This window comes from Cetorhinus maximus, chromosome 29, assembly GCF_964194155.1.
Source record: "Cetorhinus maximus chromosome 29, sCetMax3.hap1.1, whole genome shotgun sequence".
Taxonomy (NCBI): Eukaryota; Metazoa; Chordata; class Chondrichthyes; order Lamniformes; family Cetorhinidae; genus Cetorhinus; species Cetorhinus maximus.
This window is the reverse complement of record NC_135907.1, coordinates 19,379,933-19,406,146: the sequence shown is the minus strand read 5'-3', so window position 1 is coordinate 19,406,146 and position 26,214 is coordinate 19,379,933. Positions and strand designations below refer to the sequence as shown.

At 45.8% G+C, this 26,214-nt stretch overlaps 1 protein-coding gene across 3 annotated transcripts in view; it reads right to left on the bottom strand.

The window, feature by feature from the left end:
* LOC144669362 (epidermal growth factor receptor kinase substrate 8-like protein 1) overlaps positions 1–26,214 on the bottom strand; it is an 84,222-nt gene that overhangs the window by 10,699 nt on the left and 47,309 nt on the right. For all 3 annotated transcript variants that reach the window (XM_078531737.1, XM_078531735.1, XM_078531736.1), the window contains 9 exons: positions 24,857–24,992; positions 19,669–19,757; positions 16,396–16,470; positions 12,488–12,633; positions 10,240–10,384; positions 5,418–5,458; positions 4,635–4,731; positions 1,283–1,423; positions 91–217 (listed from right to left, as the gene is read on the bottom strand). In XM_078531737.1, coding sequence (XP_078387863.1) covers positions 91–217; positions 1,283–1,423; positions 4,635–4,731; positions 5,418–5,458; positions 10,240–10,384; positions 12,488–12,633; positions 16,396–16,470; positions 19,669–19,757; positions 24,857–24,992 — 997 coding nt within the window. The remainder of the gene's footprint in view (positions 1–90; positions 218–1,282; positions 1,424–4,634; positions 4,732–5,417; positions 5,459–10,239; positions 10,385–12,487; positions 12,634–16,395; positions 16,471–19,668; positions 19,758–24,856; positions 24,993–26,214) is intronic.

The following is a 26,214-nucleotide window of genomic DNA, read 5'->3' as shown; positions in this document are numbered from 1 at the left end:
GTTATTATATAGTATAGACAGGAGTGTTATGTCCAGCAACATAGAAACAGGGATAACAGTGTGTTCATCTAGGGGTGTTATATTACTTACCCCTGTCTTTTTGAGTCACGTTGGGGTTCTCGGTGTTTGTGTCCAAGGCCTGTTGCACACTGTTGGGTGGGGTCACTATTTTTGGGAGGGTTGGGGTCGGGTTGCTCTTCAGAGTTCGTCGATTTTCCTGCGAAAAAAAAAAAGAAGGAACGCTGAATGTTCCAGTCTTGTTATGCTGAAACATTGGAAAATTAAAGCTAAAATTCTATGGGTTAGGATAGAAAGTAAGGAATTGCATCTGAATGGCACCTTTCATGACTTCAGGACTTTCCGACGTGCTTTACAGCCAATGAAGCCTCTTTTGAAGTGTCGTCACTGTTGTAATGTAGGAAATGCGCCAACTGCGCACAGCAAGATCCCACGAACAGCAAGGTGTGAATGACCAGATCATCTGTTTTAATGATGTTGGTTGAGGGCTAAATATTATCCACTACACTGGGGAGAACCACACCACCCTTCCCCCGCCCCCCATGGCCACCTTTGTTCTTCAAATAGTTTTTTTTATTCGTTCATGGAATCTGAGCGTCGCTGGCTGGACCAGCATTTATTGCCCATCCCTAGTTGCCCTTGAGAAGGTGGTGGTGAGTTTCCTTCTTGAACCGCTGCAGTCCATGTGGTGTAGGTACACCCACAGCGCAGTTAGGGAGGGAGTTCCAGGATTTTGACCCAGCGCCATGGAATCTTTGACTTCCATCCCAGACTGGGTCTCTGTTTAATGTCCTATCCAAGAACAGCACCTCCAGTGCAGCACTCCCTCAGCCTAGATTTTGGTGCTCAAACCCTTGGACCCACAACCTTTGAACTCAGAGACAAAGTGCTGCCCACTAAGTCACAGCCAATGGCAACAAAAGTGTGTCAGTTAGGGAAATTGAATTGAATTGAAAATTGTGTTGTGCATTTTGTCCACTTGAGAGCTACCATGCACAATTGTACCAGCAGAGGGAGTCTGCTAGGAAGGGTTAATAAAGAAGGATTCATGTTTAACGGCTTGTGTAATTCTAAATATCTCTGGCTGAATAGATAACTTTTGAAACAAGAACTTCACAGAGACAGGTGTAGGAGAAAAGGTAGCAGCAAAGAGGGAAAATTTGAGAACAAAGACCAAATATGGCAGTAGACAAAGAACAATTTTTAATTGAATTAATTTTCTGATAAGTCACAGGGTGATATTGCTGAATGCAGTGTGGGTTACCCTGGAAATCACGTGTGCATACACCGATGAGCCGTCGGTCACATCCTGTGCAGGAATGGGTTCCAGGATGTTGAAGGGAACATAACCAATCTGTCCACTCTGATTTTTCACCTTCCACCAGCGTTTGGAATCATCGAGCACCTAGGGAGAGAAAATGTACATTAAGCACAGTGGGAAAGTATCGAAATCCATCAGCCCAGTCAGTGACGAGAGGGAAGACTTAGCAAACGGCTCTGTGAATTGAACACCACTGCTGGACGGCTGATCAAAATCAATTCCAATGACCATAGGTAACAGGAGGAGGACATTCAGCCCTCAAACCCACTTGGCCATGCAATGTGATCATGGCTGACCTGCGCTTCAACAGATTCCTCTGCTCCCTAGTGCTATATTAAGGCATCATGGCATTATTCCTTCAATGGTGCACTCAATGGAGGCCCTCCCTTCATGGAACATCAAGCTCCTCCATCATTAAGCAGGGGTCATCCCAAAATCTGACCAAGGTTTTTCCTCAGAGCCTCTTCCGATGTTGCCCCCGCTTATTCCTCATTATTTGTATTTACTATTCCTTTGTTGGCTTTCTTCTTCCTCGACTAAATGTCCCACCTCTTTGTGGGTTATAGTTCCATTGATGCTGGAAGCTGTCCAACCCAAGGGACCATTGTTCCATATCACTGTAAAAGGAGACACGTTGTAGATGTTTTTTGTCTTGCACTCATCAGGACAAATGCAAGAATGCCAAATTTCAAACAATCGCGACAATTTATACTATAGGAGAAAAGGGTGCTAACTGGTTGGCAAGTCGACTCTGATTGGCTGGCAGGTTGACTCTGATTGGCTGAGGCATTGCCATGGAGAAAGCAATGGGGAGCTATAGGCTCTCCAAGCTCCTGAGTAATTCAAAAAAGATGCAAGGCTTGAACAAAAGAAATATAAGAAATAGGAACAGGAGTAGACTATTCGGCCCCTCAAGCCTACTCCGTCATTCAATAAGATCATGATCTGAGTGTGTTTCGATTTCCACATTCCCATCTATCCCCAATAACCTTGGATTCCCTTGCCTAACAAGAATCTATCTACCTCTGCCTTAGAAATATTCAATGACCCCCACATCCACCGCCTTCTGAGGCAGAGAATTCCAAAGTTGCACAACCCTCTGAGAGAAAAAAATTCTCCTCATCTCTGTTCTAAAAGGGCAACCCCTAATTTTAAAACAGTGCCTCCCTAGTTCTGGACTCACCCACAAGAAGAAACATTCTTTCCATGTTCACCTTGTCAAGGCTGCTCAAGATCTTGTAAACTTCAACCAAATCACCCCTCACTCTTCTAAACTCCAGTGGAAACAAGCCAAGCCTGTCTAACCTTTCCTTGTAAGACAACCCACTCGTTCCAGGTATCAATCTAGTGAACCTCCTCTGAACTGCTTCCAACGCATTTACATCCTTCCTTAAAACTGCACACGGTATTCGAGATGCAGACTCACCAATGCCCTGTATAACTGAAGCATAGCATCCTTAACTTTTATGTTCAATTCCTCTCATAATAAAGGATAGCATTCTATTAGCCTTCTTAATTACTTGCTGCACCTGCACACTAACTTTTTGTATCTCATGTACAAGAACGCCTAGATCCCTCTGCACCTCAGAATTATGCAGCCGTTCTCCATTTAAGTAATACTCTGCTTTTTTATTCTTCCTGCCAAAGTGAACAACTTCACATTTTCCCACATTATACTCCATTTGCCAGATCTCAACCTTTCTGTATCCATGTCCTCTTCACAGCATACGCTCCTACCTAACTTGGTGTCATCTGCAAATTTAGTTACCATGCCTTCGCTCCCCTCACCTAAGTCATTGATGAAAATTGTAAAACGTTGAGGCCCCAGCACAGACCCCTGTGGGACTCCCCTCGTCACATACTGCCAATCCGAAAAGGAATAATTTATGCATACTCTCTGTTTTCTGTCAGCCAAATCTTCTATCCATGCTAATAAGTTATCCCCATACCATGAGCTTTTATTTTCTGTAATAACCTTTGATGTGGCACCTTATCAAATGCCTTCTGGAAATCCAAGTACAGTACATCTACAGGCTCCCCTTTATCCACTGCGCATGTCACTCCATCAAAAAACTCCAATAAATTGGTTAAACATGATTTTCCTTTCACAAAACCATGCTGACTCTTCCTGATTACCTTGAGCTTTTCTAAGTGCCCAGCAATAACCTCCTTAATGATTGATTCTAACAACTTTCTCACGACAGACGATAAGCTAACTGGCCTATAGTTTCCTGTTTTCTGCCTCCCTCCCTTCTTGAATAGTGGGGTTATATTTTCTACTTTCCAGTCTGATGGAACCTTTCCAGAGTCTAGCGAATTTTGGAAAATTAACACCAGCGCATCAATTACCTCATTAGCCAGCTCTTTTAAGACCCTAGGATGTAGTCCATCAGAACCCGGAGACTTGTCAGCCCGCATATTGCTTTTGTTTGCAGAGTATGGGTCCCTGTGTATGAATGTATGTCACTTTTAGCAAGCGTAAATGAGCCAAGTTACTGATTATCTTAAATTGGTTGTTAGTGTAGCTATTAGCACATTCAGGGTTGTTCTGCAAGTGCTTTCCAATCATGGAATCACATCTAGCCATAGACATTTGTTTTGGGTTTTGCTGCACCTCAAACACCAAGTTACCATCTGACTGATTTATTCCAAAGCAATTAGACAATATCATTTATGAGGATGGGTTACATAAACTTGGTTTGTATTCCCTCAAGTATAGAGGTTGAGGAGTGATCTAATCGAGGTGTTGAAAATGATAAAAAGATTCAATGGGATAGGTATGAAGAAACTACTTTCCTGGTGCACAGAATCAGAACCAAGGGTGCATAGCCATAACATTAGAGCTAGGTCATTTAGGAGTGAAATCAGGAATCTTCACGCAAATCTCATGTATTTAAAATTGCATTGTGCATTTTCCACTTGAGATAACATATATGCTTGTACCAGCAGAAGGAGTCTGCTAGGAAGAGAACAATAAATAATAAAGGATCCATGTTTAACAGCGCGTACAGTTCTAATTCTAAATGTCTCTGGCTGAACATATAACTGTTTCTGTCCCAAGTACTTTACAGCAAAGGCTAGTGGAAATCTAGAGAACTCTCCCCTACCCTCCAAAAAAGCTTTCAAGATTGAGATCAATAGATATTTGTTAGTTATAGAGGGATATGCAGCAAAGGCAGGAAAGTGGAGTTGAGATGCTGACCTACCGTGGGTGGCAGAGCAGACCTGAGGGGCTGAATAGCCTGCTCCCGCTAGCAATCCCTTCAACTGAAGGGGCTCAAAGCGGTGAACTCACCTCCATCACTTCGCCAGACAAGACGGAGAGCTCGCTGCTGTTCCTGGCCATAAAGTCGTAGCTGCATTTCATGTGTTTGGCCCCCACCTCGTGATTCCTGAAGGAAGAAGATTGACCCATTTACTCTCAGGGTTGTTGAATGACTGTACAAGAAAAGAATGGATCACTTGGGTGGCTCGATTCATGAGCGGGTGGGCTGTTGGCTCCACTGTGTACTGTGCCACTTTAACTTTTAATGGTTGACTTTGCATATTGGTGTGCAACTTTGGAAACTTGTGGCAACTGAATGCCCCTTTATAAATGGCATTCTTATCATTAGCATATACTTGGGAGACAGGAGCCCCTCAGTCCTCTTGTAGTGAGTTGAGAGTATGCGCCCAAATAATTTTGAGCTGAGTCCCTCGGCTGTTTCTAGCTAATGTATTAAGATAAGGGGGAGGCGGGGGCGTAGTGGTATTATCGCGAGAGACCCAAGTAATGCTCTGCGGACCTGCGTTTGAATCCAACCACAGCAGATGGTGAAATTTGAATTCAATAAAAAAGTCACATATCAAAAAAAAGTTCATGAAGCCATTGTCGTTAAAAACCCATCAGGTTCATTAATGTCCTTTAGGGAAGGAAATCTGCCGTCCTTACCTGGTCTGGCTTACATGTAACTCCAGACCCACAGCGATGTGGCTGACTCTTAACTGCCCTCTGAAATGGCCGAGCAAACCAGTCGGTTCTCAAGGGCAATTAGGGCCCCCATCCCATGAACGAATATTAAAAAAAAATGGCACTTACCCGTTGATTTGTTTAACGGGGACAATCTGTGGGCCTGATTGCTGAAACCAAGGAGACAAGGCAGTTAAAAACATCAGGACTGGGCACAACTGGATGCTATGAGATAACTGGATAAATAACAGCAGACAAGGCACTTTGTTCAAATTCCGGCCATTAACTCAGTTTTTCTCTCCACAGAGGCTGCCAGAGCTGCTGAGTATTTCCAGCATTTTCTGCTTTTTAATACACTCAATTTTCATGTTTTGTAACGGAGAAACCAAGGTGAAAGCCCAAAGCTTATCGCACCAGCTTGTCAGCACGTTCAAAATGTGTGAACACACACAAAAAAAATAGGAGGTAAATCAGGACACAGGTGATGCCAAAATTCAGCTTTGCTAGTCTGAAGGTAGTAAGAGTGAAACAGGCAGGTGGGAGAAGGAAAGAGTCTTAAATAGCTCTCACAATCACCTCAGTAAAAAGGTTTTATACACATTAGATTACTCTGTAAAGCTGTTATACATTCCTGTATACATTTCAATATTTGAAAAAGGTGGGTGTGGTACTTTGAATAAAAAGCATAGAAACAAGCAAACAGTTCCACTCCAGCGTTTACGCTTCACACAAGCCTCTTCACACCAGCATAACCTTCCATCCCTTTCTCCCTTGTGTTTATTTCGCTTCCCCTTAATTGGATCAACATTTGCCTCAATCACTCCCTGTAGTAGCGAGTTCCACATTCTAACTGTAGTATAAAGGGTTAACAGATGGGATATGCTAATGTATGACGTGGACGATGATGTACCACTGCGACACCAGTCAGTCATGTGCTAGGTTCTTGAGAGGTTGGAATCATGCCTAAGAGCTGCATGCCTACTCTGTAACTTGTTTAGATGTAGTACTAATAAATAAGTGTTAAGCAGATTCCAAAGTACGTCTGCAGTCTGTCTAAGAACCAAGTCCCATGCCTAGAGTCCAAGGAAGAAGGACACTACCTGCTCTTTAGATGAAGAAGTTTCTTATGAATTCCTTATTAGATATATTAGTAACTATCATACTTATGGTCCCCTAGCTTGGGATCCAAGGAGGTCCTGTGGTGAGGTGGGTAGTGTCCCAGCCTTTGAGCCAGAAGTTCCAGGTTCAAGTCCCACCCCAGGATTTGATGGCCAAGGATAGGTGTGTTCACAATGTGGCCAGACAGGTTGATTCCAACACACGCCAATGGCAGGTGGTAACAGTGGGAGAGATTCCTGGTCAGCCATGTGATGGAAAGAGATGGAAAGAATGTTGCAGCCTCCACCATCACTATCCATAACTCCAGATTACAACATGCATGTAACAGTGCACTCAGACTCTCTGAGTGAACTGGAACCCACCACCAACTTTGGATTTCTGTGTCAAGTATTAGCCTACTGAAGATTGAACGTACACTACATGAGGCCACTTGGACTTGGGCATCACCACTCCTTAAGTGCTCAGAATCCTGCAATCTCAGTTAATCTGACAAGACAGTACCTAAATGATCCATCCCTGCAGCTGAAGTCTGTACCATGCTAAAATAAAAGCAAAATGCTGGAAAGCTGAAACAAAAACAGAAGATGTTGGAAAAACTAAGCAGGTCTAACACCATCTGTGGAGAGAGAAACAGAGTAAGAAGGGTCATACAGACTTGAAACATTAACTCCTTTCAAGTAAAGCAATGCTTCACTTGCACTTCCCTCGATTTAGTCTACTGCATTTGCTGCTCCCAATGCGGTATCCTCTACATTGGAGAGACCAAACGCAGGCTGGGTGACCGCTTTGTGGAACACCTTCAGTCTGTCCGCAAGCATGACCCAGACCTCCCTGTCGCTTGCCATTTCAACACACCACCCTGCTCTCACCCGTCCTTGGCCTGTTGCAATGTTCCAGTGAAGTTCAACGCAATCTGGAGGAACAGCACCTCATCTTCTGACTAGGCACTTTACAGCCTTCCGGACTTAATATTGAGTTCAACAATTTCAGATCATGAACTCTCTCCTCCATCCCTTTCCGATCCCCCCTTTTCCAATAATTTAAAATTTTTTTACAAATATATTTTTCTTTTCCCACCTATTTTTAAATTTATTTCGATCTATTGTTTTATCTCCACCTTTTAGCCCATTTCAATCCCTTCCCCCCACCCCACCCCCACTAGGGCCATCTGCCACTAGCTTGTCCTGCTTGCTACCCTTAATATCCCCATTGGCACATTCCTTAGATAATATCACCCACGTCAACACCCCTTTGTCCTTTTGTCTATGACATCTTTGTTAATCTCTTCTTTGCCTTCACCTATCACTGGTCCCCTATCCAGCTCTACCTGTCCCACCCCCCCTCTACCAGCTTATATTTCACCTCACTTCTCTATTTCCTTAGTTTTGATGAAGGGTCGTACAGACTCGAAAAGTCAACTATGTTTCTCTCCGCAGATGCTGTCAGACCTGCTGAGTTTTTCAGCTATTTTTGTTTTTGTTCGAAACATTAACTTTGTTTCTCTCTCCACAGATGCTGCTGGATCTGCTGAGTTTTTCCAGCATTTTCTGTTTTTGTTTCTGTATCATGTTAATCTGTGCTTTTAAATCATTTTTAGGATGAGTTCTTAAAAACACAATAAGGTTTCTATTAGTTATAGGGGCAGGGAAAATGCCACATTTTTGCCCATAATTTACTAAACTTGATGTTTAGCCATTTAAGCTACACTGTCACTAAACACCAGCTGGTGGCAGTGCTGAGCTTAAGGAAGAACCACAGGTTTCTCAGTATCGCCCCTGTAGGGGACTACAGGAACTGTAGCTGTCATTGCAAAGCAATGTGTGTCCAGTTTGAAAAGAAAAGACTTGTATTTATACCAGGTCTTGTCATGTCCTTCAGAAACATCATGCACAATAGATTACTCTGTAAAGCTGTTTTACATTTCTGTATGCATTTCAGTCTTTGAAAAAAGGATTTGCATTTATACTGCACCTATCACATCCTGAGGACACCCCAAAGTAACTTGAAGGGAAGTCATTGTGGAGAAATCGTGGCTGCCAATTTGCACACAGCAATGAAATAAATTATGCACTTTTTAAGGGACGGACTTCCTGCATTTCTTCTAATAGCGCTGTGCAATTGTTTACAGCCACCTCAGAGGGAATGTGAGGTCTGACTTTAATGTTTCGTCTGAAAGACTGCGCCTCTGACAGCGCAGCACTCCCTCGGTACTGAGTCTCAGTTTATATTATGTACTCTGGAGTGGGACTTGAACTCACGGCCTTCTAGCTCAGAACTAAGGCTGTTTTGAAACAGGAGCGTAAAAGAAGCTACTTTGGTGTGAAGTTTCTAAGAGAGATAGCTGCAATGTGGGTTCAAGATGGCTGCAAAGAGCCAGTACATTTCTTTAGATCTGAATGATTTAATTTATTACAGGCCGGTTGCAATTAGAAACCACAAGCGGCAATGTGGAAACCATTTGTGGACAGCAGGGGCGCACAAATCGCAGTGAGATGAACGCCCATTCGATCACATTTTTTGAGAGTGTTATTTGAGGGAGGAAGGTTGGCCTAGATGCAGGGAGAATTCTGGACTCTTCTTCAAACTCTTCCATGAGATCATTAACGTGCGCTTGAATGGGCATCAACAACAGCTTCCATTTATACCATGCCTTTTGTATCGAAATACATCCCCCAAGCCTTTCACAGAGGCATCACCAAACATAAGGAGCCCAAGGAGATGGTAGGAGGGCTGGCAAAAGGCTTGGTCAAAGTCTTGAGGGGCATCCTAAAGAAGGGGGACAAGTCTCTCTCTAAGCATAACGCGGCCCCTCGAATAATACGCCTCCCTCATTACTCCCAGGCCCAAGCCTTAGGGACAGGGTATAAACCCAGAACTTTTCAATGTGAAGCTGGCAAAACGAGCCGACCTGACGCACAGCTGCCCATGCTGTATATCTTTTTTTCATTCATTCACGGGATGTGATCATCGCTGACTAAGCCAGCATTTATTGCCCATCCCTAATTGCCCTTGAGAAGGTGGTGGTGAGCTGCCTTCTTGAACCACTGCAGTCCATGTGTTCTGGGAGCACCCACAGTGCTGTTAGGGTACAGGTGGTATCTGTTGGTACTAATAATGCACACCAACAACTTGCATTTGTATAGCACATTTAACATAGTCAAATGTCCCAGGGTGCTTTGCAGGAACAACATCAGAATTGGGCATCAATTAACATGAGGTGTTATTAGGAAAGATGACCAAGAATCTGATCAACGAGTTCGGTTTTAAGAAGCATCTTAAAGGAGGAGGGAGAGCTGGAGAGCTCTAAGGAGGGAATTCCAGAGCTTTAGGCCCAGGCAACTGAAGGCATGGCTGTCAATAGTGGAGCAATGAAAGCCTTCACCGGGCTGCAGTTGTCATGGACGACATGTATTCTACTCTTCATAAATGGCCAATCAGGATGACACTGTGTCAACCCAGTGTAATCAACCAAATCAAAGATAATTTAACAAAGGTGTCCGTCTCCTTTTAAACAAAAAGGGACAGATTTATTAAATTCAAAGATAATATTTGGACTACTACACATTACAGTGGTACTCATCCAGGTGTGGCCAGGAGGAGAGGCGGGCAGAACAATCTTGCCCTCCAGATCTAAACTGGAACTGCAGATGGGAGCCTTGATCGGGCCCAAGAGCAGGCCCACCAGGAGTCCCTCCGACTAGCCGCCCCTCCCCCCCCCGACCCCTGCAACCCGCTCCTCCGTCGCACTGGGCAACCAAAGACCAGGTGACTTGTATCCTGACACCACGTGGATATCAGATGATTGAATGTGTCCCGCTGACCCCTTCTGTACCTGCATCCGTATTAACTCGTGTTTGTGCTGCAGCTCCACAGGATCCTCCCACGGGATGCCGTTGGGATCGAGGTAGTCTGGCTGCCACCCAGACTGGAACTGGATATTACATGGAGCTCCCCAGTATTCCACAGGCCATTCCAACCTGTACAGAGGAAGAAGAAGGTCCAATCAGTTTGCAGTGACCCTGCGTCAGGAATGGAATGCAATTATGCCAATAGTGCAGTGGGTAAGAGGTGGTACTGGGCTATTCGCAGTGTTAATGCTATGTTAAGTGAATTGTTGAGGTTAAGGATAAACAGGTGGAAGGTATTGATTTATTAAGTATCTTTGATTGATTAAGTATCTTGAGCACATATAAAGAGGGACTGCCAGGGTGCATCATCACCCCCAGAGTTGACATTTTGGTTTAATTTTGGAAGTTTCCTTACGAAATTTTTGATTTTTTGTTTTGGTGCCCCACAAAGGGCTGCAGGGGCTGTCATCCCCTCTCGTTCATTTCTTTTTGATCATTGGTTTTACTTAAATGAAAATATAAAGAGGGACTGGTGTGGAGAGTGGTGCATGCAGCAGATCTGTGCAACAAAAGATTAAGATGCTTTACCAATTCCCAGTCTGCCTGTATTTTCTGTGGCCTTGAGGAGCCCATGTTCCACATCTACATGGGATATGTGGGGTTGCAGCCCCTGATCCACCTTTTGAGGGGCTGCTCCTCAGGTTTTGGCCGCTCGGCATGGAGGGGGCTGAAGGAGGAGGAGGGGGACCTCCTTGTAAGCCTGCTCCTGGGCCTGGTAGCCATTGACAGGTCCAGGCAGCGGGCGGTTGAGGGGGGTCGTTGGGCCCCACTGTCTGCTCCTCTTCTGTGGCTACGTGTGCACCTGGGTGTCCCTGGAGAGGGAGAATGCGGCGTCCATTGGCACACTTGAGGCCTTCTGCGACCGGTGGGCACCACGGGGTCTGGATTGTGTCATCAGACCCAAAAATATCATTTTAGTTTAGTTTTGATAAGTTTCCTTTCAAGTTGTGTTTTCATGACATTGCCCCTTTAATGATTAAAACAATCATTTGTTTTAACTGATACTCAAAAGAGTATAAAGATGAACTGCTGGGGCACTGGGTTAGTGAGTAGGAGGTAAAGATATACAATGCTGCATGCTGTAAATAAATAACTATCGGGAAAAGGATTTTGCATCTAGCTTCATACTTCACCATCTGGCTTGGGATCCAGTTATCAAACGGACCAGGAATGTTTGCCAACCCTATGCATTCTCCACTCAATAGCTCACTCCAACCAAGGCTGCATTTGGGAATGACCTAGCTTGGCTAGTGGTGAGGAGGGCCTTCACTGTCAGGCCTAGGGGCTAACGCCCACAGCCCATTGCCCTTGAGGTGGCTACGGTGGGTGAGAGGCCATCACCCAGCTCCTTTCACAACGCGCCTTTGCAAAGCAGGTCTGGAGAGAGATGCAGTGGTCTCAGTTGAGGTTCATCCGAGCAGCTCCACCACGCAGGACTCTGTGCTCCATGGGCTGTTCCCAGGGACGCACGCTGAGATAAACATCAATGGCCACAGGAGGACAATCAACTCGGTCTGCCCGAAACTTGCTGGTCTTCCTGTGCAAAGAGCTGTCGACGACCAAGTGTTGCAGACTGACACAACCCAAGGTCCAGGCTATGTGCTAAGGGATGCACTAAAGCAGAGGCTAAATGGGGAAAGGTCACAGTCTAAGGCCTCTCAGCCATAGTATACTGAGGGGCTGGAAACTGCATGACAACCCCTTGGGCTGTGTCTACCAGAGAATGTATATTGTAAATATAACCTGTAATCACAACTGTGATGAGGCATGGCAGAGTACCATGTACTGCAGCAAAAGAAATGGGACTACATTGTGCTTTATGTAATGTCAAATTTAAACTGTTATGCAACGTACTTTTACAAATTTTATGAATAAAGTATGACTTTTGACTCCGTCATGAGTGGAACCATTTTTACTCTATCTACCCTATCAAACCATTTCATGTATAGATGCAAATTCTAAAGGCATCTATTAGGTCACACCTTAACCTTCCTAATTCTTGGGAAGACAGTCCCAGATTGTAAGGTCCTTCCTGATAGTTACAACCTCTTAATTCTGGTGTCATTCTTATAAATCTGTTTTGTACCTTCTCCAGTTTCTCTATACCTTAATTGAAATATGCAGACCAGAGCTTTGTTCCAGTGCACAGGGTGACTGATGGGTGTTTCCTACCTGGGTTTGGTCCAGGAGTCTCCCAGTGACTGCCACAGTTTCATCTCTGTCTCATCGAGGGTGTTGGTCAAAAAGTGGACTGCATCATTGGTCAAGAACGGGGTGGCAACTGAGCTGGCAACATCTAAACCTGCCGACTGTACCATCTGTGCAGAGCAAAGGGATAACAACAACATTGTCAAAAACCTTGGCTCCATTCTACCAATGATCTGCCTGGACAGATATGTGAAAGGGGGAAGGGGTCAGGATGCCTCCCTATACCATCTACAAGATACACCAAGGCTCTTCCAGCACCTTTTAAACTTGCGATCTCTACCGCAACATTAACCATTCACTCCCTCCACCACCGACGCACAGTAGCAGCAGTTTGTACCATCTACAAGATGCACTGTAGCATATCGTTAAGTCTTCTTAGACAACACCTTCCAAACCCATGACCACTACCACCAAGAAGGACAAGGGCAGCAGATAGATGGGAACACCACCTCCTACCAGTTCCCCTCCAAGCCACTCATCATCCTGACTTGGAAATATATCGGCCGTTCCTTCAAAATCCTGGAACCCTTCCTAACAGCACTGTGGCTGTACCTACACCAGATGGACTGCAGCGGTTCAAGAAGACAGTTCACCACCACCTTCTCAAGGGCAACTAGGGAAGGGCAATAAATGCTGGCCTAGCCAGTGATGCGCACATTCACAAGAATACATTTTTTAAAAAGGCTTGATTGGTTGCTCCATGAGCTGTGATTCTCTTGTGCCATGCAAACCCTAGGAAGCCCCGAGGTTGGAGTCCTGGCTTCAGTTGACTGGTCCCAGTGAGGGCAGCAGTTGGATTATTCTAATTGACTTCAGTGCCCATGGGTGAGGGGGAACAGCGGGAATCAGTCAGAAATCTCCCCCAGCCATTATCTGGTGATCTGCTCCGGGAATGGGGGTCTCATGCTTATGGTAGTGGACTGCAATCAGAGTTCTAAGCTCACTCTGATAAGTTCATGAGATCTGGTTACTTGCGACATGGCATCAAAATAAGAAGGAAATAAACTTGAAATACGACGGATTATCATGAAAAGCAAATCGGTTCATTAATGTCCTTCAGGGAAGGGAGCCTGCAGCTCTTAGCCAGTCGGGCCTACATGTGACTGCAGTCCCACACTACGCAGCCTTAGTCCCCTCAGAACAAGTAGGGATGGGCAATAAATACCTGCCTCAGCAGTGTGGCTCCCAGCTCAGAGGCAGTAATTAGAAAGAAAAGCTCTGCTGGAAAGTGTATGCATTTGGACATCAAGAGATGAGGGCAGGACAGGGTTTGTTTTTGATGCATGTCATAGTCGAATAGCCAGATTACTTCTGTCCAGGCTCCGACACATCCAAGTTTCTGCACATCCCTCCTGGTTACAGTCCCTGCATCTCAGGAGGGCGCAATGGATAAGGGTGGGGGTAGGTGTGTTGGGCCCAGGGATGATGTTATGCTGCGGGAATCCTGAGGAGGCATTGGAGAGGGTGCAGAGGAGGTTTACCAGGATGCTGCCTGGTCTGGAGGTTATTAGCTATGAGGAGAGGTTGGAGAAACTCGGATTGCTCTCACTAGAGCGACGGAGATTGAGGGGCGACTTGATAGAAGTTTACAAAATTATGAGTGGCATGGACAGAGTAGATAGTCAGAAGCTTTTTCCCCAGGGTGGAAGAGTCAATTACTAGGGGACACAGATTTAAGGCGAGAGGAGAAAACTTTAGAAGAGATGTGCGGGGCAGGTTTTTTACGCAGAGGGTAGTGAGTGTCTGGAATTCGCTGCCAGAGGAGGTGGTGGAAGCAGGTACGATAGTGGTGTTTAAGAGGCAGCTTACAAATACATGAATAGGATGGGAATAGAGGTATACGACCCCGGAAGTGCAAAATGTTTTAGTTTGACAGGCAATATGATCGGCGCAGGCTTGGAGGGCCGAAGGGCCTGTTCCTGTGTTGTACTTTTCTTTGTTCTTTGTTGTTTTTGTTAATGCAGTTACTGCCAAGATGTTCAAGGAGTGACACTGATGAATTGCATCGCCGAGGCTTGAACTACAACCCAAATCTTGGGTTTGTGCCCATCCAGGCCCTTCACAGTTTTTTTCTTTATTCTTTCATGGGATGTGGGCATCACTGGCAAGGCCAGCATTGGTTGCCCATCCCTAATTGCCCTTGAACTGAGTGGCTTGCTAGGCCATTTCGGGGGGGCAGTTAAGAGTCAACCACATTGCTGTGGGTCTGGAGTCACACGTAGGCCAGACCAGGTAAGGACAGCAGATTTCCTTCCCTAAAGGGCATTATTGAACCAGATGGGTTTTTGTGTCAATCAATGACAGTTTTGTTAGTCTTTGCATTCAATTCCATATTTTATGAATTGAATTTATGTTCCACCAGCTGCATTAGCTTGGGCCTCTGGGTTACTAAGATAAAAACAAAAAACTGTTGGAAATCCAAAACAAAAACAAAAATGCCTGGAAAAACTCAGCAGGTCCGACAGCATCTGCGGATAGGAACACAGTTAACGTTTCGAGTCCGAATGACCCTTCAACAGAACTAAGGAAAAATAGAAAAGAGGTGAAATTTAAGCTGGTTTAAGGGAGGGTGGGACAGGTAGAGCTGGATAGAGGGCCAGTGATAGGTGGAGATTGCCAAAAGATGTCATAGACAAAAGGACAAAGTGGTGTTGACGGTGGTGATATTATCTAAGGAATGTGCTAAAGGTGACATTAAGGGTAGAAAACAGGACGAGCAAGATACAGATAGCCCTAGTGGGGGTGGGGTGGGGGGAAGGGATTGAAATAGGCTAAAAGGTAGAGATAAAACAATGGATGGAAATACATTTAAAAATAATGGAAATAGGTGGGAAAAGAAAAATCTATATAAATTATTGGAAAAAGGGGGATCGGAAAGGGGGTGGGGATGGAGGAGAGAGTTCATGATCTAAAGTTGTTGAACTCAATATTCAGTCCGGAAGGCTGTAAAGTGCCTAGTCGGAAGATGAGGTGCTGTTCCTCCAGTTTGCGTTGAGCTTCACTGGAACATTGCAGCATCAACACTCCACCCTGCTCTCATGCCCACATGTCCGTCCTTGGCCTGCTGCAATGTTCCAGTGAAACTCAACGCAAACTGGAGGAATAGCACCTCATCTTCCGACTAGGCACTTTACAGCCTTCCGGACTGAATATTGAGTTCAACAACTTTAGATCATGAACTCTCTCCTCCATCCCCACCCCCTTTCTGATCCCCCCTTTTTCCCAATAATTTATATATATTTTTCTTTTCCCACCTATTTCCATTATTTTTAAATGTATTTCCATCCATTGTTTTATCTCTACCTTTTAGCCTATTTCGATCCCTTCCCCCCACCCCACCCCCACTAGGGCTATCTGTACCTTGCTCGTCCTGCTTTCTACCCTTAATGTCACCTATTAGCACATTCCTTAGATAATATCACCACCGTCAACACCTATATGTCCTTTTGTCTATGACATCTTTTGGCTATCTCCACCTATCACTGGCCCTCTATCCAGCTCTACCTGTCCCACCACCCCCCTTAAACCAGCTTATATTTCACCTCTTTTCTATTTTTCCTCAGTTCTGTTGAAGAGTCATGCGGACTCGAAACGTTAACTGCATTCCTCTCCGCAGATGCTGTCGGACCTGCTGAGTTTTTCCAGGTATTTTTGTTTTCCTCTGGGTTACTAATCCAGCCACATTACCCCAACACCATCACCTCCCAGTTCATTGCTGAGGCAGTAGATGTCGAACTCTGTGGAGCTATTGTTATGGAAAAAGCTCACAAAACCTTCTCAGCTAAGTACAAAATGGAGGCTGTGCCCATGGGCTCACTAGAGGAAGGAGCCACCCGCCATGATGTGATAGCTGTCGGAAGCAATCTGCTCACCGTGTTGAGGGGTCCGAATAGGAAGTGGATTAGTTCAGTTGCGCTGGGGTTTACAATGTGATTCTTCAGACGTGCCTGAAAATAAGAACAAAGTTCTTCCATTAGATTATACCTCCTGGGTTGACTAGGGCCATGACCACTCCCTCAAACCAGTGACAAGGTCCGATCCATTCACTTACAAATTCAACACATCTTCAAATTCACTCAGTGGATTCTCTTTAGGTTTTTAATGTCTTTGCTTTCTTACACTGTACTTAAAGTGTCCAGGAGTTAATGCTGGAGAGATACAGCATGGTTAGATAGAGTAAAGCTCCCTCTATCCCCATCAAACACTCCCAGGAGAGGTACAGCACGGGGTTAGATACAGAGTAAAGCTCCCTCTACACTGTCCCCATCAAACACTCCCAGGGCAGGTACAGCACAGGGTTAGATGCAGAGTAAAGCTCCTTCTACGCTGTCCCCATCAAACACTCCCAGGACAGGTACAGCATGGGGTTAGATACAGAGTAAAACTCCATCTACACTGTTCCCATCAAACACTCCCAGGACAGGTACAGCATGGGGTGAGATACAGAGTTAAGCTCCCTCTACACTGTTCCTATCAAACACTCCCAGGACAGGTACAGCATGGGGTGAGATACAGAGTAAAGCTCCCTCTACGCTGTCCCCATCAAACATTCCCTGGGCAGGTACAGCACGGGGTTAGATACAGAGTAAAGCTCCCTCTACGCTGTCCCCATCAAACATTCCCAGGACAGGTACAGCACGGTGTTAGATACAGAGTAAATCTCCCTCTACACTGTCCACATCAAACATTCCCAGGACAGGTACAGCACCGGTTAATGTAAAGGTAAGCTTTATTCTCTTACAGCTATGTAATGTAAGCACAACGTCAGAGGTCTTCGCATTGGCACCTGGGTGACATTTCCATTACTTACCCGAATCATCATCACACCATCTCTGAGTAAGAAAGACAATTGAATCCAATCTGCAGTGAATTATGGACAGTTTTGGCCTAGAGAGATTTTACTGAGACAAGTGGGCTCCCTTAACAATATTTCACACCAGCCTGTTAATCTGAGAGCAAAAAAGAGACGTGGTGGGGGTTGGTTGGCGGTGGTGGGGGGTGGTTGACAGTGGGGGGTGCTTGGCAGTGGTGGGGGGGAACCTCCCATCTCTTGGTCTAGGATGGATTTGATCCCAGGTGTCATACAGGAAAAATAATGTTTAACCCATAACATTATCCAATCCCTGATATCTGGTTTGACTGAATTATCAATCACTTTTTAGTGTCCTTGGCCCAACCATCTTCAGCTGCTTCATCAATGACCTTCCTTCCTTCTATCATAAGGTCAGATGTGGGGATGTTCGCTGATGGTTGCACAATGTTCAGCACTATTCGTGACTCCTCAGATACTGAAGCAGTCCATATCCAAATGTAGCAAGACCTGGACAATATCCAGGCTTGGGCTGACAAGTGGTAAGTAACATTTGCGCCACACAAGTGTCAGGCAATGACCATCTCCAACAAGAGAGAGTCTAACCATCAGCCCTTGATGTTCAATGGCTTTACCATCCCTGAATCCCCCACTATCAACATCCTGGGGTTGCCCTTGACCAGAAACTGAACTGGACCAGCCATATAAATACTGTGGCTACAAGAGCAGGTAAGAGGCTGGGAATCGTGCGATGAGTAACTCACCTCCTGACTCCCCAAAGCCTGTCCACCATCCACAAGGCACAAGTCAGGAGTGTGATGGAATACTCCCCACTTGCCTGGATGAGTGAAGCTCCAAGAAGCTCGACACTGTCCAGGACAAAGCAGCCCGCTTGATAAACCCCATCCACAAACATTCACTCCCTCCACCACCAACGCACAGTAGCAACAGTGTGTACCATCTACAAGATGCACTGCAGGAACTCATCAAGGCTCCTTCGACAGCACCTTGCAAACCCATGACCACTACCATCTAGAAGGCCAAGGGCAGCAGATAGATGGGAACACCACCACCTGGAAATTCCCCTCCAAGTCACTCACCATCCTGACTTGGAAATATATCGCTGTGCCTTTACTGTGGCTGGGTCAAAATCCTAGTACTCCCTTCCTAAACAGCACTGTGGGTTTACCTACACCACATGGACTGCAGCAGTTCAAGATAGCAGCTCACTACCACCTTCTCAAGGGCAATTAGGGATGGGCAATAAATGCTGGCCCAGCCAGCGAAGCCCACATCCTGTGAATGAATAAAAAAAACGTTAACTGGCCAAGGTGTGCTACAAATAGGAGCCATAGGAATCAAAATTTGATTTGCAAATCAACATGGTTCCTAGATTCAAAACAAAAACAAATATATCTGGAAAGACTCAGCAGGTCTGACAGCATCTGCAGAGAGGAATACAGTTAACGTTTCGAGTCCAAATGACTCTTCATCAGAACTGTTCCTAGATTCAGCAGGGTGTGGATCACACAATGTGTAACTCTGCCCGGGCACTGCTTATTCAACAGGGTCACACACTGTGTAACTGTACAGAGAAACTATTTATTCAGGAGGGTGTGGATCACACACCGTGTATCTCTACAGAGTCACTGTTTATTCAGCAGGATCATACACTGTGTAACTGTTTATTCCACAGGGTAAGGATCATATACTGTGTAACTGTGCAGTGTTACTGTTTATTCAGAAGGTTGTGGATCACACACTGCGTAATTGTGTAGAGTCACTGTTTATTCTGTAGGGTAAGGATCACACACTGTGTAACTCTGTTGGGTCACTGTTTATTCTGCAGGGCAAGGATCACACACTGTGTAACTCTATCGGGTCACTGTTTATTCAGGAGGGTAAGGGTTACTCCCTGCATAACTGCAGAGTTACTGTACATTCAGCAGAGTAAGGCTTGAGGCAGGATCACTGCTGTAATCACTACTTGTCTCTGAGCTCCACAGATAGCACTGCAGCTGAGTTTCAAGGTGATCCCATTAACCACAACTGTTTCACATCACGTGCACAGTTCATTAACTCAAAGCCTCTGCAGTCTCCAAGCATTTACAATGATACTGGGAAGCTGGGTTGCTAACAGTTATAAGAGATCAAAGCCAAGGTGACAGACAACACCCGAGTTAGGCATTCAGTCCTGAACTTTAGCAATCAACTAGGCACATTTGCCTGGGCCTGTTTGCAGAGACAAACAGCACTAAGGCCATGAACACTGACAGTCGATATGGCCAAACCCTTTCGAAAGGGTTTGAGCCTCTCTGCTTGATGCCTCGCTTACCAGCAGACTGAAGGAGTATTTGTACTTCTGAAAAACATCGACAAACGCCTCCTTGGTTGGGGGTCGAGCTCTCACTGTCAGGAGACCCTCTGAAATGAAGAGAAAAAATTGATTCAAGGTGTAAATAGAAAAATTTGTGGAGGCTGGCTATCATGGATAGAAAGAAAACATGTAAAGCTACAAACACACACGGAAAAGGCAGTGTAGATGACAAGTCTAACCTCCCATCGGAACTTCTTTATTTACTTATCTCGCACCGTCTGAACGTGCTGGCTCTGACCCCTAGCCCATCAGAAGGCAGCCTGCGAGATGGGCTTTTTTTTATTCTTTCACAGGACAGGGCGTCACCGGCAAGGCCAACATTTATTGCCCCCCTCTAAATGCCCTTGAGAAGGCGGTGGGGAGCTGTGCCTAGCTGTCCAAATTTCCCATAGAAAGGTATTGCATTTTAAATTGCACCTCCCTGGCTGTGCCAACACACTTCACAGCCAATGAGATGTTTTGAAGCACTGTTGCTGTTGTAATGTAGGGAAACGTGACAATCAATTTGAGCACAGTTAGCTCCCACAACCAGCAACTGAGATAAATGACTAGTGAGTCTATGGTGTTTGACTGAAGGAGAAACATTGGCCCAGCACACTGGGGAGAACCCCCTGCTTCTCGTTGAAATAGCGTCATGGGATTTTTAGGTCCACCTGAATAAGCAGACATTTAACGCCTCATCTGAAATATGAGGCAGTACTCCTTCAGTACTGCGTTGAGGGTCAGCCTTGACTGCGACCTCAAGTCCTGGCATGGGACCTTGAGCCCAGAAGGCCATGAGTGAGAGGTGAGCTTGTTACCACTGAGACAAAGCTATTACCAATATTTCAAGGCTGACCTCATTACAGCCTTGCTTCAAACATGGACAAAACAGCTGAACTCCAGAGGTGAGGTGAGAGTCTATGCCCTTGACAGCAAGGCCGCATTTGACTGAAATGTGGCATCAAGGAACCCTAGCAAAACTGGAATCAATGGGAATCAGGGGGAAAATTCTCCACTGGTTGGAGTCATACCTAGCGCAAAGGAAAATGGTTGTTGGAGGTCAATCATCTCAGCTCCAGGACATCACTGCAGGAATTCCTCAGGGTAGTGTCCTAGACCTGGCCATCTTCAGCTGCTTCATCAATGACCTTCCTTCCAAAATAAGGTCAGGAGTGGGGATGTTCGGTGATAATTGCACAATGTTCAACACCATTCACGACTCCTCAGATACTGAAGCAGTCCATGTCCAAACGCAGCAAGACCTGGACAATATCCAGGCTTGGGCTGACAAGTGGCAAGTAACATTCACACTACACAAGTGCCAGGCAATGACCATCACCAACAGGAGTGAATCTAACCATCATCCCTTGATATTCAATGGCATTATCATCACTGAATCCCCCAGTATCAACATCAATGGGAGTTACCATTGGCCAGAAACTGAACTGGGCTAGCCATATAAATACCATGGCTACAAGAGCAGGTCAGAGGCTGGGAATCCTGTGGTGAATAATTCACCTCCTGACTCCCCAAAGTCTGTAAACTATCTACAAGGCACAAGTCAGGAGTGTAATGGAATACTCCACTTGCCTGGATGGGTGTAGCTCCAAGAACATTCAAGAAGCTTGATGCCATCAACAAACTTTCACTCCCTCCACCACCGACACACAGTAGCAGCAGTGTGTACCATCTACAAGATGCACTGCAGGAACTCATCAAGGCTCCTTCGACAGCATCTTCCAAACCCACGACCACTACCATCTAGAAGGACAAGGGCAGCAGACACATGGGAACACCACCACCTGCAAGTTCCCCTCTAAGCCTCTCACCATCCTGACTTGGAACTATATTGCCGTTCCTTCACTGTCGCTGGGTCAAAATCCTGGAACTCCCTCCCTAACTGCACTGTGGGTGTACCCACACCACATCGACTGCAGCGGTTCAAGAAGGCAGCTCACCACCACCTTCTCAAGGGCAATTAGGGATGGGCAATAAATGCTGGCCCAGCCAGTGATGCCCATATCCCACAAATGAATATAAAGAAACAAGGTTGACGCAAAGAATGCTAAACTACTTGGCACTGAAATTATACAATGCCCCTGCATCAATGTAAAGTGTCTTCTGATGCAAATTGAAGAGTAGCTCAGGTGACATCACTTCTGTGGCGTCTCAAGCTATTTGGGATTCCGCAGTGAGCCCAATAATGGTTTAGTCTGATGTGTGGTCAAGTTAAGAAGTTTCATCCACTCTTACTTTTAGAGATTGAGGGGACAGAGTGGGGAGATGATGGTGTACTGGTAAAGTCACTGAACTCATAATCCAATGACCTAGGCTAATACTTTGGGGACGCGGGTTCAAATCCCACTACAGCAGCTGGTAGAATTTAAATTCAATTAGTAAGTCCGGAATATAAAGCTGGACTCAGTTAATGGTGGCCATGAAACTATCATCAATTGTTGTAAAAACCCATCTGGTTCACTGATGTCCCATTAGGGAAGGAAATCTGTCATCCTTACCCAGTCTGGCCTACATGTGACTCCAGACCACAGCTATGTGGTTGACTCTTAACTGCCCTCTGAAATGGCCTAGGAAGCCACTCAGTTCAAGGGCAATTAAGGATGGGCAACAGATGCTGGCCTTGCCAGCGATGCCCCTGTGAAGCTGCCTCCTGATTGGCTAGGGGTCAGAGCCAACATGATGGAAACAGTGCATGGTGCAACTGGCAGCATAAGCCTGGTTTGGCAGATCATAGTCTTTAAGTACTGTTCTGAGACAGGTACCCATGTTATCCAGCATTGTTATTTTAACACGTCATTCAGCTATTCCATCTACTATTTGATAAAGTGGTGTATCATTTATCCCTCTCCCCTCTTGTTGTTTTTAGAGGGGTTCTTACCACTTTGCCCCTTGTCTTTCCAGGAGGGTTCAGTCCTATATGGTGGCCTCCAACAGCTCAATCGAGAGCTCCTTCTCTGTGTATGGGATCCTAAACCCTGAAAACTGCTCCCTAAACCTCTCCCTTCTCTTTAAGACACTCCTTAAAAACCTCTCTCTTTGACCAAGCTTTTGGCTGCCTGTCCTAATATCTCCCTATGTGACTCGGTGTCATATGTTTGTCTGATACTCGCTCCTGTGAAGTGCCATGGGATGTTTTATTACCTTACCTGCTATATATTAATGCAAGTTATTGTTGTGTGCTATGACAATGGGTGTTGGGAGGTTGGGGGTGGGGCATCATGGAGGGATCCTGGGCAGGATTTTGTCCTTTGGGTGGGATCCTGACCTTGAGGTCAAATGGGGTCACAACCCCGGTAGTGTTTCCCCACCCAACCAAATTGGCCAATTAATGGCAGGACAGCAGGCTCAGTGTCCTATTAGGGATGGTGGGTGGACCTTCAAGGCAAATAGAAGGCCTTCCAGTTCAGAGATGTAAGAGGGTGGCCGAGGGGGTGGCCTTCATCTTCAGGCGCCCCCTCCCGACTTTTTAATCTTCTAAAATTAAAAATACCTTCAGCAGTCGGGGGAGGTCCTCCACAAGGAACCCTGCCTCTGCAGTTGACATCAGGCAGGCCAGGAAGTCCTCAGAGACTGCCTGGAGCACTGGTCCATTGTCTGCTAACAGGAGGCGCTTCCAAGCAACAGGGCTGTTCCAGACACTACGGACAACCTCGAGGCCAACTGGAGAATTCCTGTCAGCCTACAACAATAGACCTTATATACAGACGCATATATATGTTATATATATTAGTCGCTTGGTAGTACAGTACTCGAGTATTGCTGAAAAAAGAGACATGCTGTCGAAGCTTTTCATCTTGCACTCATCAGGACAAACGCAAGAATACCAAGTTTCAAAGGGAGCAACAATTTATACCACATGAGAAAAGGATGTTGATTGGCTAGCAAGTCAACTTTGATTAGTCGAGGCTTTGCCATGGAGAATGCGCCAGGGAACCATTGTCCCCCACACTTTTGTTTAATTTTTTAAAAAGGCGTAGTGCCTGGACATGTCCCCTTTGCCTGCAGAGAACAGAAGCCTGCGTATGAATATGTGTAGATTCTAGCTATAAAAGCTTCAACAGCATGTCTCTTTTTTCAGCAATATACAGCAGCCCTGCTGTCTCAATCCAGCCTCCAGGAAAATGGCACACTGGCAGGTAGTGAGAATTTTCGTGGCCTTTGCACATTTCCCCATTGAGGTCTACAAGTCCTGCCCTCTGACATTACCTTTATACACAGGGCCCCGATCAGTCTCTGGCTAACAATCAACAACAACCTGCATTTATAGAGCACCTTTAACATAGTAAAATATCTCAAGGGTCTTCATAGGGGTGTTATCAGACTAAAGATTTTGCACCGATCCACATGAACAGATTTTAAGACAGGTGCCCCAAAGCTTGATTAAAGAGGTAGGTTTTAAGGAGCATCTTAAAGGAGGAGAGAGAGGTGGAGGGGTTTAGGGAGGGGGCTCTGGAGCTGAGCGTCTAGACCTCTGGTTGATCTCTCTAACTCAGATCTTTTTGTCTGTCCCTAAAGGCAGGTCTGACTCCCAGCACCACGACCTCCAACACAGGTAGGATAAAGAGGCAGGTCCCGAATTCACCCCAGCCAGAATGGGGGAATCAAACCCCCTGTTCTTGGCAACAATCTGATCCACACACACCATCCCAGCAAAATGAGTCAACCAGCCTCCACTCCCCAAGGAACCTGAGTTGCTGTGGCAACATGTATTTTTACATACATGTTGTAGTCCCAAACTAAGATTAGTGATGGTAGAGGCTTCAATGTTCTTTCCATCAGACAGCTGGCCAGGAACCTCTCCTGCACTTACCACTTGCCATTGGCATGTGTTGGAAGGAGTTGCAGGTTGGTACTCAACCCTGTTTGACTGGGTTATGAACGCACCTTCCTCGGCCATCAAGTTCTGGGGTGGGATTTGAACCTGGAGCTGTTGGCTTAGAGACAAGCATGCTACCCGCTGCGCCACAAGACCCCCCACCTAACCCAGATAATGGTGACCAATTGTGAAACCTCCAATTGGTACCTTAGTTGAGGTCTAACAATGAATTGGACTTGGGAATTGGCTGCTATTCTGCAGAAGAGATTTCTCCTCACCACTGACACCAGCCTCAGGGGCCCAGCTAAAACCTGCCTCTGTTCTACATACCCCCAGTGTCTTTTGTATGCCTCTTCTTCCCCATTCTGCTCTTCTTCCTTTGGTCCAGTATCTTGAAAGCTTCAGCTGTTTTCTGAAGCCTTATCATGAAGGCCTCAATATCATCAAAAGTGTGATTGAGAATCGCCTGGAAGAGGAAGTGAAACAAAAGGGGCTCAGTAAACATCCAGCAACAAAGACAATTTAGTGCATAGCAATTCCTGGCAACTTTTGACCCCACCCAATAGACAATCCCATCTGTTATCCAGGTCCTTCACCTCCATGCCTTTGAAGGTCAATGTCCCTTTCCCCTCTCTCGACCTCCCCCCTTATACATCTGCCCAATCAGGGCTTCCCTTTTCTCTCACCCCCAAACATGTCTCCTCCTGTAGAACTGTACCCACCACTTTCACACCTTATGCCCACTCCTCCATGAGGAAAAAAAAAGCACTTGCATTTATATAGTGTCTTTCACATCCCTAGGGCATCCCAAATTGCTTTACAGCATTTGAAGTGCAGTCACTGATGTAATGCAGGAAAGATGGCAGCCAATTTGTGCACAGCAAGATCCCACAAACAGCAATGCCACGATAGCCAGAAAATCTATGGTTTTTGTGATGTTGGCTATGGGGTAAATATTGGTCAGGACACTGGGGAGAAATCCCCAATTCTTCTTTGAAATGGTGCAATGGGATTTTTTTCCATCCACCTGAGAGGGCAGACAGGGGCCTGGATTTAACACCTCAGCAGGTCAGCGGCTGGGAATTGTGCGGTGAGTAACTCACCTCCTGACTTCCCAAAGCCTGTCCACCATCTACAAAGCACAAGTCAGGAGTGTGATGGAATACTCTCGCCTTGCCTGGATGAATGCAGCTCCAATAACACTCAAGAAGCTCAAGACCATCCAATACAAAGCAGCCGCTTGATTGACATCCCACCCATCACCTTCAACATTCATTCCCTCCACCACCGACGCACAGTGACAGCAGTGTGTACCATCTACAAAATGCACTGCAGCAACTGACAAAGGCTACTTCAACAGCATCTTCCAAACCTGTGACCTCTACCACCTAGAAGGACAAGGACAGCAGGCACATGGGAACACCACCACCTGCAAGTTCCATTCCAAGCCACTCACCATCCTGACTTGGAAATATATTGGCCGTTCCTTCACTGTCGCTGGGTCAAGTGCCTGGAACTCCCTCCTTAACAGCGCTGTGGGTGTACCTACACCACATGGGCTGCAGAGCTTCAAGAAGGCAGCTCACCTTCTCAAGGGCAATTAGGGATGGGCAACAAATGCTGGCCCAGCCAGTGAGGCCCACACCCCATGAAAGAATAAATTTTAAAAAGTCTGAAAGAAAGTACTT